The sequence below is a fragment of the Lonchura striata genome, chromosome 6, assembly GCF_046129695.1.
Source record: "Lonchura striata isolate bLonStr1 chromosome 6, bLonStr1.mat, whole genome shotgun sequence".
NCBI lineage: Eukaryota > Metazoa > Chordata > Aves > Passeriformes > Estrildidae > Lonchura > Lonchura striata.
Window position 1 is genome coordinate 4,018,051 of NC_134608.1, and position 14,115 is coordinate 4,032,165.

Consider the following 14,115-nt stretch of genomic DNA (forward strand, 5'->3'; position numbering starts at 1 on the left):
CAAGATCCCCACAACCTGAACTCTACAGACATGGAGCTGGGCATTTTCCAACCTTCTCCCATGTTTCACATGCCCAGTTTCCAATGGGATTTTCAAAATTAGATTTTCAGAAGCAGTTAAGGAGCTTGTTCCAATGTTTTTTTGAGTGTCTGGCATCCCACGCCTGGAAGAGGCCAGGCTGCCAACAGCAAGCTTGCAGTGCTTTTCATAAATCAGATGCTCATGCAGGCATCATATTGGAGCTCATCCATGTATTTAAAAAATGACTGAGGTGGTTCTGAGCCCTGCCAGGCAGCTCTGAGACCCACAGAGGTTTTTCTGAACTTATGGCAAGGTGCTTCCATGGCAGGGCAGTGTCCAGCGTGGAATGCTGAGCAGTTAATTAAAATTTACAAGGTGATCCCATCACTACACCAAAGCAAGTGGTTGCATCTCACACACCACCCTCACCAGGGGCTGAAACACGCAGGGGAGGTTTAGGTTGGATATCAGGAAAAGGTTCTTTCCCCAGAGGGTGGTTGGGCACTGGAACAGGCTTGAGGTTTTGGAGTAACGAGGAGTGTCACCTTTAATTCCCTTGCTTTAGGAAGTTTGTGCAGCCCTGACTTTAGCCCTGTGTGCCTAACAAAGAGGGAAAAATCGTTCCTGTTACAAAAAAATTAAATTTCTGTAGATAATGGCTTTATTTTAGAACATTTCTGAAAAATCACTCCTAGTGAACTTCTGGGCAGTCTCTGCTGTGCAGCTGGGCTCAGGAATTGGACTCATCCCATCATTAGGATGTGGTGATGCTGCACAGGCTCTCTGTGTGCATAGAAGCATGGCTGTTCAGCTGGACACATCTTAAAGAATTTTTTCTGTTAAACTGTTGGAATCTCCCTGTAACAAATAAAAAAATCCCTTGAGTTCTGTGTTTCAACTGACCAATGCTCACTGGTGTATTTGCCTTTCTCCTGTAAGGATGCTATGCTGAATCTTTTTTGATCTCTGGATGTTTTTGCAAACTTGTAAATAGTAATTCTGACTTTTTTTTTTTTTTTTTCTCCTCTCAGATCTCTAAATTGGGTGCCTTTTGCTGTGGGCTCAGCCTGTGCAATCAGCACACCATAGTGCTTTATGTTGCTTGTGTTGTGCCCTGGGTTCTCTCACGGCTTTTCAGAAAGAGGGTATGTATTTACACACTCACACCTTTGTTTTTCTAAGGCTGGGATTAATTCTTCTCCCCCAGAACTTGTGCCACTTTTAACTTGATGCATGTGATTAATCATGACCCACTGAAGGTCCAGTCTGACACCACAGCTACTGATCTCAAGGGGGTCTGATTTAAAGAGGGTCTTCAAGAAGGCTTTTGCAAGGGCATTGAGTGATAGGACAAGAGGCTTTAAACTGATAGAGGCAAGGATTAGATTTAGATATTAAGAAGAAATTCTTCCCTGAGAGGGTGCGGAGGCCCTGGCACAGGGTGCCCAGAGAAGCTGTGGCTGCCCCTGGATCCCTGGAAGTGTTCCAGGCCAGGTTAGACAGGGCTTGCAGCAGCCTGGAACAGTGGAAGGTGTCCCTGCCATGACAGGGGGTTAAAACAACATGATCTCTAACTTCTCTTCCAAACCAAACCATTCTGGGGTTCTGTGATCACAATTTAGGGCCTTTGCTCATGCTGGTGATCTGTGACCCACTTGTGTCCCCTGGCACAGGAGCGCTCTGCCCCAGCTGCTTGCAAATACACTGTGAGCTCAAATAATCCTTGGAACTGAAAACTCAAATTTCCCCATGCCATAGCTCACCTGGAGATGAATTTATGTGTGTTGGCTCTCTGGTGGCAATCAGCAAAAGCCACATCCACCCTGTGGTTCTCAGTAGTGTCACAGGGCATAACTAAGCCTGGGTGAAGCACATGAGCTGCAAGAAATGTGATGCAACTCAGACAAGCTTAATCCAAAATCTCTTCAGCATCCCCAGCAACCCCCTTTTCTGGCCATGTATTTCCATTAACACAGTCAAGTATCACTTCTGCAATATATTTGTGTTCTTTAAACAGTTTGTTTTGGGGTTTTTTTGAGCAGGGAGGTCTAGAGAGACCTCTGGGATTTCCAGCAAAGGCAATGCTGTGCCAATGTGATAATCCTGGGAAATACATTGGACAGCCCAGTAGTGCCTGCTGCAGGAAACCACTGACTAAGATAGAAATGGATGGAAAACTACCTTTTTAAAGCACAAATCAGACACTTTTCTTCTGGAGGAGCTCTGACCACCATCATTATCAAGCTCCTTTCTCTGCTCCATAGATCAACACTCCCAGTAACCCCAAATGCTGAGGAAGTGCTTTGATTGACAGGGCACTGGCTAACGACAAAGCAAGCGTGCAATATTCTAGGGTGGGATTTTCCAAAGCACTTAAAGGAGTTAGGCACAGAAGTCCCTTTGAAAGTCTTGTCTCCCTGACCCCTTAGGCAGTCTCGAAAATCCCACCCCAAAAGTTGGCCTATCCAATTTAGCCAGCGTAATCACGATCAAGTAAATGGCAAAACTGACTCCTGATGATGGTGATGATGTGTGCAGTTGTACTAGAGCAGCATTTATGTGGGGTGGTTTATTTTTTTTTTTTGCCAGATGGAAAACCAGCCAACTCTTAATCGCTGCAAAGTGGGTTATCTCAGCCTTGCAGTGCTTCAGCCATCTATGCATGTCATGCCATGATTTAAATGTGAAAGATGCAATGAGTATGATACTCATGAGTCCTAGCTAATATTATTTGCTTCACTTAAATTTCACCCTGCCATGCAAAGGAGATCAGTTTGATGCAGTTTCCTAGTAATCCACAAAATCGTAAGGTTTAACATAGCATTTTGTAGGGACTTACTATAAATTGAGAGATCAGCTCTGTGTAAATATATTTGATGTTTTTTCTTTATCTGTTCTTGAAGTTCCAGCGTGATTAAACTAAAATAAACATTGTTATGCAATATGACATATTTTGGTGCAGGAATTGTCCTTAGGCCATTTGCTGAAGTTGGGTTTATGCTTCTTGGCTGGTTTGCTGCCTTATCTCTATCTGCCGGCTTCGTCCTACCTCAATCGAGCCCGCTGGACATGGGGAGACCAGACGACTTTTCAAGGATTTTTGACCCACTTTCTGAGGGAAGAATATGGGACATTCAATCTGGTAAACAAGGGTCACTTCCTAAATTGCTTCCTCTTCACTTATGCAACAGCAGGAATGTTCTGTTTGTGATGATTAAGGGCTTGCGGGGAAGGAAATTGAAAATGTTTCATTTTTTAAGCATTCATTTCGGATTTCGACCTCCTGACCTGTCAGGTTTTCTGGGAATGGGTCACATGGCTGGGAAAGCAAAGAGATAATTCTCATTGCCTTATGGGGTGAGCCAAATTATTTCCTGGGAGCTATATGGGTATCTTATGTGTGTAGGAGCCCAAAGAACAAACTGTGCCAGAGGGAGTCGGTGACATCAATCTTGTGTTTTTAAGATGAATATTGTCTTATTTTTCTATTTTTAACTCAGACATTTAAAGAGGTCACAAGTAGTTTTCATTTAAAAACTATTCCTCTTTAATTTACTGATGTTGAATTTAAGTGAGTGGTTGGTTTGAGGGTTCTAAAGTATTCCTCTTAACTTACTAATGTTGAATTTAAGTGATTGGTTGGTTTGAGGGTTCTCAGGAACCTCTGATTTGAGTTATTGGGGTCCCTGCTCTTTCTAAGAGACGGAAAAATCCATGATTGCTTTCAGAGTGTAGGATTTGCATCCTTATCCTCCAGCCCTGACTTGAACATTGGGCTCTGGCCACCCAAGAAATCACCAGCACATCACCCCAGAATCTGTCCTGCTTCCAAGCTTTCAGGGCAGAGGGCTGGGAAATCACACCACTGGGAGGAAAACAATAAAAAGGTGTAGTCTACATGTTCTGTCACTCCCTGGAGTCCTGGAGCTCCACATCCTCAGAAATCACCTTTCACATGCAGCCAGCATGACACGGCATCACTGTCACTGTGCCATTCCACCCTACTCAGAGAGCTGTGTGGCTGTAGGATGTGTGTCAAAAGACATGGTAATTCCTGCTGCTGCCACTAAATCTGCCCCAAAACCCCTACAGAGATCAGGTCCACCCTCTGAAGAACTTGTGAGACTTCCCCTGTTGTCCTGTTCCCAGCTGTCTCCTGAGAATCAGCCTCCACTGGGCAGAGCAATACCGAGGCATGCAAATCCCTTAACTCCTCTCCCCATCAAATGTGATGAATTCAAGTTGATGTTCAGGAGGCTTAGGGATGGACTGCGTGTAATCCTACACCACAAATCACATTTAGGATGAACTTGTCTGAAGCAGGAGCAATAAATACAGCAAAATCCAAACGTTTGGTCCTGGTGCCAGTTGGGATAATGCCAGAGCACTGCTGGATGGACAGACAGCTTTTACATCCCATAGCTCTGTTTTAAGGGCAGGCAGGGTCAAAAAAAAAAAAGCCCAGAAAATATTTTAGGGAGGATTCCACCTGTAAGCCATGGATCAGAAATGTTATCTCTGTGATGGATGTGACCTGGGCCATCAGCTGCCAGCAAGGTGGGGCTTCAGGAGCTGTGTGCTGGCTCTGTATCCTCTAACACTTACTTTTTAATCAAATCCTGGATGCAATTAACTATTCCATTTTTATTGAGATTAAATATTCCTTCCAGACCTCCTGAATCTGTTTACCTTTTCTTTAATCTAGTGGCCACTTTTCTAACAAGCAGCAATGAAGATAATTCCTCCCCTCCACATAGCATGTCTTTTTCCTAGACATGTGCCATGGATTGCAAGTCTCTACAATAAAAATTCTCATTATCTCATAAAGATTTTGTGCAGCTCTGCATCTGTCAGGGCAGAGGAGAAAGGGGCAAGTCTGGTAAGCAAGGAGGAATTGAGCTTGTCTCAGGCTGTGGGGAGATGTCACAGAAAATAATTGCAGCATGAAGATACAGAACATGGCCTCAAGTAGTGGCAGGAAAGATTTAGATTGGATATTAGGAAAAAAAAATCACAGAAAGAATGGTCAGGAATTGGAATAGGCTGCCCAGGGCAGTGGTGGAATCCCCATCCCTGGAGGGATTGAGAAGATGTGTGGCTGTGGCACTTGGGGACATGGGTTAGTGGTGGGCTGGGTAGTGCTGGGGGAATGGTTGGACTCGATGACCTCAGAGGGCTTTTCCAACCCAAATGATTCCATGATATAGCAGAGATCATGGTTAAACCATAGGACATGCTCTATCACAGGATAATGAGTTGTCAGCACCTTGAAGAAATGCTTACCCAGGGGATAAATCACATAAAACAGGAACGTGGGAGAGCACCTTGCAGTGAAGGTTGGAGCAGAGCTTGCTGCCTTTCTTGCAAACAGAAAATGAGAAGACCTTCCTTGTCCCAGTGATACCCAATCAGTGTGTGGGTTCCTCATGGGTTTCCTTTGTTTTTATTTCAGGCCAAGTCCGAGGCAGGATGCAGTATGGGAGAGATGCTGCTGTGAGTAACACCTTGGCTGTGCCTTTCAGTGGACTCTAACCTGTTGCTGCTGCTGTCCTTTGGGCCAAAGTGGCTCCTGGCCTTCCTTTCCTCACCCTGTGCAGAGCTGGGGCTGTGTGTGTCCAGCATCCTTGCCCTCTGTCTTCCCCACTGAAGGAAAAACACTGAATCCCCTATCCCAGTGATTTTCCCTTCAAAATTCTGCCATATAACCCACCCTTGTCCCATTTCTGGTAGACTTAATCCCAGCAGAATGGGAATATATTCAGTTGTGCTTATTCCCTGCTTCTCCTGACAGTTTAATTGAGTGCAGGGATGATTTGGGGGTGACAAATCCACTCTTTAATTTCTCCACAGTTTTCAGCTGGCACAGATGAAGTCAGAGCTCTCCCTTCCTGTCCTTGTCCTGGCACTGGTGGCACTGCTGTAAGTTGAACAATATTTGCTTCAATGTGCATTTTTTCTCAATTTTTCTTACTGCCTGCATGGGCAGCTTGTTTTGCCTTCTACTTGCTGCTAAAGAGATTGCAGCAATTGGCTGTGGTCATCAATTATTAACAGGAAAATATCCCTTACTCCTGGTTAACCCCGTGGCTTGGTAGATGGCAAAATTAAAACTCCTGAAATCCTGATGGTTTTGTGCTTTAAAACCAGAAGTTTCATAAATGACAAAGATAAAGAAAGACTTATCAGCTTATCAGCTCCTTGTTTTAAGTGCATTTAGGTATGCAAGGAGTTCAAGCACATATAATTTTTGTTTCGTTTTTCATCATGTCTCAGGAGTGATACATTTTTTTTTTTAATAGGAAGAAGCAGCAGAAATCACCTGTGATCTGGCTCTTCACTGGAATGCTCTGCCTTTATTCCCTTTTCTTTGCTTGGAGAGCAAATTTGGATGTTACAAAGCCTCTGTTTCTAGGTGTGGTAAGTTGCACTTCCAAAGTTGCTCTGGCATGTTAATTCAAAACCTTAAAACCACCTGACCAGCAGCAGGCAATTGTCTTGAAACTGCAGGAGGTGCCAAAATACAACTCCAAGGCCAGGTTGGACAGGGCTTGGAGCAACCTGGTCTAGTGGAAGGTGTGGGATGGGGGGTAGAATGGGATGATCTTTGTGGTCCCTTCCAACCCAAGCCAAATTCTGGGATTCTCTCTCCTAGGTGGAGCGGTTCTGGCTGCAGAGCAGTGCTGTGGTGGCCGTGCTGGCAGGGCTGGGACTGGCCACGCTGGCCAGCCTTGGCAGGGGCACTGTGCTGGAGGGCACCTGGCTGCTGCCATGCCTGGAGTGGCTTCCTGCTCTTGCTCTCGTTGCCTCTCAACTTTGGGCAAATTACAGGTGAGAAGTTCCCTTGGTGCCACCTCGCAGGGTGACTTGGGGTGCTCCTGGGGTTTCTGTCCTTGGCTGGGAGTGGGAAGGGCACTTTTCACACCCCACCTAAGCTTGCATGGTCACAACCTGCAGAACCCCCTGGTTTGATCTCCTCAGAGTCACCAATTCCAGGCTGTGAATGGGGATGTCACAGAGGTTGAGGGAAAACAACTTTGAAGATACATAAACTTCCAAAAAACCCTTGTAAATCTGTGCTTTTTCTCCTTAAGGAGGTTGGCAGAATTAATGTGTTCCGAACTTCTCTTGCTTTCCTTCATGCTGCCTTATGGCCTGAAGTTTTTTTCTGATTTTTCCCCATTTTTAAAGATATAAATCTGTAGTTTGGGGCTTCCTTTATCCCATAACCCATGCAGTTACTTGGATGGGAATCAGTGGGATTCTCAGGTACAGGCTGACCAAGGAAGTGCAGACTTCATCCTCAGGAATCCTTTTTTTGCCACACCTTTTCCAAAGGCTTGTCCATAGGTGAGCCAGTCATAGCTCCTGTCCTCAAGTCTCACCTGAATCCATACCTGGAATATGTGCACACAACTTCAGTGAAAAGGATCCAATCTCAGATCATATGAATCAACTTCTGCCTCATACTACAAAAACTTGGGGTTTTCAATCTTAATGGAAACATTAAAGCATGAGGAGGATTTCAAATGCTCTACTGAACCAACGTTGTACTGGCACTTCCAGCACCCACTAATAAGGTTTTAGATTTAGCCCAAGAAGAAATCAGAATTAAGGTGAAGGTGTGAAGTTAGTGTGTGTATTCTGGCAAAATTGTTGTGGGTGGTGCTTCCTGAGGGCCTGTTCTTTAAAAGCTTTGTTTCTGTATCTCATTTTCTCTGAAAATGGAGATGTTAAGTTGTTGTAGTGATTTAGTTGTTGACACTCTCCATCCCTGGGAGTCCAAGGCCAGGCTGGATGGGGTTGGAGCAACCTGGGAACAACTGGGAGCAACTTCCATAGTGGAAGGTGTGGAATTAGATGTTCTTTAAAGTCCCTTCCAACTCAAACTTTCTGTGACTCTGTGATGTGTCCAGCCTGACCAGAGTGAATTTCTCCTGTGGGTGCCCGTTGCATAAAATTGCTCTGAATTTCTGCAAAGCCATGCACATGCCTGGTTTTGAGATTCTGTTTTTCATCTGTTCTCTTCAGCACTTGTGATCAGAGCAACAACTACGTTGTTGATAAGTTTGCAAGGAACGTGCTGTCCTCCATGCCAGTGGGAGCAGTGATCCTGCTAAGAGGAGACTTGCCTGGGAATGCTCTTCGTTACCTTCATTATTGTGAGGGGATGAGGCCAGATATCACCTTAGTGGACCAGGAGGTATGTTCAGAAAGTGCTGTTTAGAAAGGCAGATTTAAGCATAAGCTGCAGAAGTTCAGTTGCTCCTTTGTCTCCTTGAGACAACTCTCTCCTCTTACAACTTATGATGTAGAAATAAATAAAATTGATTTTTTTAAAAGAGTTGTGTTTAACTCTGGGATGGAGTTTGGCATGCACATTTCCTTTTTCACTGAAAAATGGGGGGAAAAAAAAAGCTACAGGATGGGTCACCCACACCTCCACTGCCACATCATCCTCACACCTGGCTTTGAAACTTGTTGGCACACCCCAAACCCAATTCCTGGTGTTTAACCAAACCAGCAGTGTCTTAACCAGCAGTGGCTATTCTATAGTGGAGTGAGGACCATGTGCCTCTGATCAGAAGGCATTGGTGACCCAGTCTGGTGCTGTGGTGTGATCATGGTGACCCAGTTTGACCATGGTAACCCAGTCTGACCATGGTGACCCAGTCTGGTGCTGATTTAACCATGGTGACCCAGTCTGGCCATGGTGACCCAGTGTGGTGCTGATTTAACCATGGTGACCCAATTTGACCATGGTGACCCAGTCTGGTGCTGTGATCTGACCATGGTGACCCAATTTGACCATGGTGACCCAGTCTGGCCATGGTGACCCAGTGTGGTGCTGATTTGACCATGGTGACCCAGTCTGGCCATGGTGACCCAGTCTGATCTCATGTTCACTGCTGACATGGTGGGTGACTTCCCTAAGCAAATGGTCATTACTCCTGCAGAAACCATTTCTTCTTGATGTAAATCTTCGGATTCCTGTTCAAATTGTGATAATAACTTTTATTCTAGATGATGACTTACGAATGGTATTTACCCAAGCTGGCAAAGCATTTACCTGGTGTTTATTTTCCCGGGAACCGGTGGAATCCTGTGGAAGGAGCATTACCCGACGGGACGCTCGCCTTTAATCTCCATCGTTTCCTCAAAGTAAATAAACAGTAAGCATTTCTTTCATATGTAACAGCTTTCCTAAAATCTCTGACCTTTTTTTTTTTTTTTTTCCTCTGGAAATTGTTTATGGAACAGCTTGGTACTGCATCCAAAAGACCAATTTTCTCCACTGACTTCCTCCCCGGTGGCGAGATTATTTTTGCAATTAAAGCAAAATATCTCTGCAGAAGTAACTCCATCCGGATATAATATTGCCTGTTGTTTTGAGGTTGGTTTGGTTTTTAGGAAGGAGAGGAAAAAAAGGTGATCTGCAGAGTGTTTACTGATGATTTTTTGTTGTTGGTGTCGATACAATTCATCACAGAGAATAGGAACGTTCCTGTGTACTCAGAACGACGATGGTTGGAGAGCAAATTGCTGCTGCTTCTCCTTTGTGAACATTGTGGCCAACTGATTAGCATAGAATGAATGTATTCCAGGAATAATCATCATATAAAAATAGCTTAGTAAGAGTGGAGAAAGGATTAGATACTCACACGAATAAGAATAGCATCTGCATTTAGACTAGCTGGGGTGAGCCCTGCGAGGGTGGGGAGGCACAGGAGCACAGCCAGGTGCCAGTGGGCAGAAATGGGCTCCTCCTACAGCTTCTGGCCTGTTTGGGAGGTTCAAGAGAGAGGACAAGATGTGCCAGCTGTCCTGGCTGCTCAAGATAGGCAATGCCAGATGGAGAATTCATTTATCTGTTTTCCAGACTGCCCCAAAACGTGCCCGTGCTGATGGGAGATGTGCTGGGTGGGTGTGTTTGTTGCACAGTGTGGTGTGGTCTGGTTTGTGGGGACACGGGGTGGCCCACAGTCTCTGAGGTGGCTTCACCATGGATCTCTCTGTTGGTTTTTTTTTGGCAGTAAGGAAGTGTTTGTCTGCATAGGTCTTCATGAAGGGGACTCAACCTGGAGAAGGAGCCACTCGCTCTGGCCCTGGGGGACATGTGAAAAGTTGGTTCCTTCTGGAGCTGTGTTTGACCCAGGAGAGTGGATTCGTCTCACAAGGAATCTCTATAACTGGACTGAAGACTATGGCAGGCACGTGGCAGAGGAGCCTCTGCTCCTTCCTGCTCAGCATTTTCTGCCAGCAGCATTGCCACACCTGCTGCAGTGTTAGAGGAATCAAGCAAGAGCCATAATCTCAATGCTTTGTGTTCTGGAGAGATAGCAGGGAGAAATTCTTCCCTGTCAGGGTGGTGAGAAGCTGGCACAGCCCAGAGAGCTGGGCTGCCCCATCCCTGGCAGTGTTTCAGGCCAGGTTGGATGGGGCTTGGAGCAACCTGGGATAGTGGAAGGTGTCCCTGTTCATGGCAGGGAGTTGGAATGAGATGATCTTTGTGTGCCCATTCCACACAAAACCATTCTGTGATCTGTGATTTTTAATAGTGTAAAAAACAGCAAGGACATTGCTAGTCAAGTATGAGGTCCAATTCTGACTTTCAAACTTGATCAGGATCTAAAATTATTAAGACATCCAGAGGTTTAAATGTCATAGGCCATGGTGATAAGAAACATCTCTGGCTCTGAGATGTGTGATGCTGTGAAACACCTGATACACCAGAGGCTCCTTCTGTGGAGAGAGAGGCACAAAGTTTTTTGAATGACAGAGGATCAGCTGAGTTCCCTGCTGTCAGAGCCACAGGCTCCATGACAGTTTTTCTCCTGCCTGGGAGGTCTGTAGCTGCGGGGGCTGGAAGGGCTGTGCTGGGTGAAACCCAGCCACGTGGATCTGATGGCTGAATTTTATTTCCATTCCCATTTAGTTTCAGCCCCTCTTCCTGGGAAGCTGTCGCCAACGAGGAGATGTGGCAAGCCAGGTAATTTTCCTTTGCTCTCTTCCAGCAGCCAGTGGGCACTGCCAGCTCACTGGTGTGGAAACACACACCAAAGCAGGCAGCTTGATGGGCCGTGGCCTTGTTGGGTCTGCAAGTGCCAAGATTTAGAAGGAAAAGGCTGGCATGATGAGAGGAAGCATGCCAGCAAAGCCTTCAGGAAAGTGGCTGTTGTATTCACCAAAAGGTTCTGCCCCAAGTCTCTCAAAGGTAGTTGGGATGTAGGGTGAGGAAATAGATTATGGAGAGAAATTTGTATCGCTGGTGGCTTTGCTGTCCCACATGTGGACGTGATCAAGCTGTGTATAACCCTGTGATGTGAGCTGGCTGCATTAAGCAGTTCCCACATGGAAGTTTTTCTTGTTTTCCTAGGATGAAAACAGCTTTCTTCATCTTTGACCTCGCAGAAAAGGCCAGTGTGACTGCAGAAATGAAAGCACAACTTTACACATTTGCATACACTGTAAGTCCTGCATTTGGGTTAGGAGTGCTCACTGCATCCTCATTTTTTAGCCTCCAGCATAATTTTTTTCCCCTCTTTTCATTTAAATTTCTGGAGTCTGTGGAAATATGGTGTTTCCACGCAGGCCCTGTAATCTGCATTCCCCTTGTTTATCCAAACTGGGAGCACAGCCGATTCAAAGAGATTTGTTCAGGGATTTTATCCATTCCTGCTTGCCCGCTCGGTCACGGAGGATGCCAAAAGCAAACCAGTCAACACCCTGCTTTTGCTATAATTATGTTGTCTGTGCTGGCCTCCAAACCCATGCCAAGAGATTGCTTGTCCTGAAGTCCCCTCTATGCACTTGTCCCCTCTGTCATTACACAGTCGTGCAGTCTGAGCCAGCAAGTGTAAAATCCGACAGTCTTCTCTCTGCAAATTAATTCTGCTGCATTTCACACCGAAGAATAACACCCATAAGCTGGTGTAGGTATCTCTGGAAATACTGGACTGCCTGAGATGCCAACAGATGCACAAAGTGATCAGTGTGTATCAGCAGAGAGGAGCAGTGTTTCATAGTCCAGCACAGAATCAACAAATGGTTTCCTAAATTCTTGCCCATTTTGCTGTGAGTTTTGCCGTTCTGCAAAGTTCCCGGGCACATGCCTGCTGTTGAGCTTATGAATATTCCCACTCAAGTCAACAGACTGCTTAAGTCCTGTGGAAGACATCCTGATCTCCTGAAATATTGAGTAAATGTCTTGCAGGCGTGGCAGTTAAATCTCTTTTTTCCCCCAGCTTGGTGTAACACCTCTCCAGGGGAAGCACATAATGTGCTGTGGGGTTATCACCATCATCTGTAATGTTTCTAAACAAACAGCTGCTGTTGGAAGGGAAACGTTTCAGCCCCCCTTGGATTTCTGATTCATGCTGCTGAATGGCAAACACAGAGCAAATTACAGAAATACTTCAGCTCTGGACTTGGACATCTAAATAGCATCTGTTTCTTTCCAGGCAGTTTTGAAGCACTGTTTAAAAGCTGTTGCTCCCACTTTGTTCAATTAATTTGCTGCCCCTACTTTCTTTTTTTTTTTTTTTTTTTTTCTTTTGCTTTTGCTTTTTTTTCTTTGTTTTTGTTCCTTTTAACAGTCATACAAAGAAATTGTCAACTCCCATCCCCATCACCCGGTGAACTGGCACAAAAACTACGCCATCGCCTGCGAGAGGATGCTGCGCCTGGGCCGGGGGGACGTGGATCCCGAAACGCTGCTCTCCCAAACTGTGAAACATTTCCTGCTCTACACTGAGAGGGCAGAGGATGATCCCCAGCGCCAGGACATCCTGCAGGCTGTGCAGCACCTCAGGGAAGAGCTGCAGGGGCTGAGGAGAAGGAAAGCAGAGCTGAGGAGCAAAGCTGGGTAGCTCCTGGCCTTGCTGAAATGTTGAAGACGGGAATTAAAATCTGAATTGGTCCTTGGCGGCGTGAGAGGGGTTTCAAAAGGTGACAGAAATGGCAGCAGAGAGGAAATCAGGTGTGATCCCCTCTGCAGGAACATAGTGATGTTTGATTTCTGTTGCCAAATGAAATTTTTTTGGGGTAAGGGAGAAGCTCACCACTAAATAAAATATTTGGATTCAAAAAAGAGAGTTTTCTTTTACAAGAAAACTATGAGCTTGTACTGTGAATATATATATATTTTTTTAATGAATGCAGCATCCATTCTAGATGTAAAAATGTATTTAGCATTTTGTTGTTTCCTCTGTTGCTGAGCCAAGAGGTTTCCTAAAGCCATTTTTCATTAGCTGTGCTGTGTCTGTGTGTTTTTGTGGTGGGTTTCCAGCAGGACAAGCTGTGGGATGGTGCCCTCCCAGGAGCCTGCTCATTCACTGTTTTGGATGTGCTCTGAGCCCTGGCTGTGCCTGTGCCCAAGGGCACTGCAGAGTCATAATCACAGAATCCCAGAATGATTTGGGTTACAAGTGACCTAAAGATCATCTCATTCCAACCCCCTGCCATGGGCAGGGACACCTTCCACCATCCCAGGTTGCTCCAAGCTCTGTCCAGCCTGGCCTGGAACACTTCCAGGGATCCAGGGGCAGCCACAGCTTCTCTGTGCACCCTGTGCCAGGGCCTCTCCGCCCTCACAGGGAACAATTCCTTCCCAATCTCCCATCTAACCCTGCCCCTCCTTCACTTTGAATCCTTTTTTCCTTGTCCTGTCACTTCATGCCCATGTAAATAGTCCTTTTCCAGCTCTCTGTAACCCCTTTAGGTACTGGAAGGACCAGATGTCCTGCTGGGATGGAGTGGGTAGAGACCAACCCATATTTTATGCCTCCCTTGCTTTTTGGGCTTGCCTGCTTTCATTCCCTTGGGATTTTAGGATGGGATGGTCTTTATTGCTTAGAGTTCCAACAGTGAGCAAGAAACTTGTGTTATTTTCCCTTGCAGAGGGTCTCTGCTGGCAGCACTGTGACATCTCCTCAGACCCCATGTGGGATGTTAAGAGCAGCTTCCCTTTCAATCTGCCCCAGCAGCCAAGCGACTTCTGGGGTTACCAAGAACTCAACTTATTTTAAATAGAAAAGATATAAAATGTGTTTTTCAATATTTTGTCAGTTAACAGTACTTCAAATGCTTAAAACAGAC

General features: G+C 45.6%; 1 protein-coding gene across 1 annotated transcript in view; it reads left to right on the forward strand.

Moving 5' to 3' along the window:
* TMEM260 (transmembrane protein 260) overlaps positions 1 to 13,269 on the forward strand; it is a 32,841-nt gene extending 19,572 nt beyond the window's left edge. Inside the window, exons 5-16 of the mRNA XM_077783905.1 lie at positions 1,053 to 1,166; positions 2,984 to 3,163; positions 5,474 to 5,514; positions 5,872 to 5,940; positions 6,321 to 6,438; positions 6,674 to 6,849; positions 8,050 to 8,221; positions 9,043 to 9,191; positions 10,053 to 10,229; positions 10,955 to 11,008; positions 11,396 to 11,486; positions 12,615 to 13,269. Of these exons, the coding sequence (XP_077640031.1) occupies positions 1,053 to 1,166; positions 2,984 to 3,163; positions 5,474 to 5,514; positions 5,872 to 5,940; positions 6,321 to 6,438; positions 6,674 to 6,849; positions 8,050 to 8,221; positions 9,043 to 9,191; positions 10,053 to 10,229; positions 10,955 to 11,008; positions 11,396 to 11,486; positions 12,615 to 12,887 (1,614 nt within the window). The 3' untranslated portion in view covers positions 12,888 to 13,269. The remainder of the gene's footprint in view (positions 1 to 1,052; positions 1,167 to 2,983; positions 3,164 to 5,473; positions 5,515 to 5,871; positions 5,941 to 6,320; positions 6,439 to 6,673; positions 6,850 to 8,049; positions 8,222 to 9,042; positions 9,192 to 10,052; positions 10,230 to 10,954; positions 11,009 to 11,395; positions 11,487 to 12,614) is intronic.
* The last annotated feature ends 846 nt before the right edge of the window (positions 13,270 to 14,115 follow it).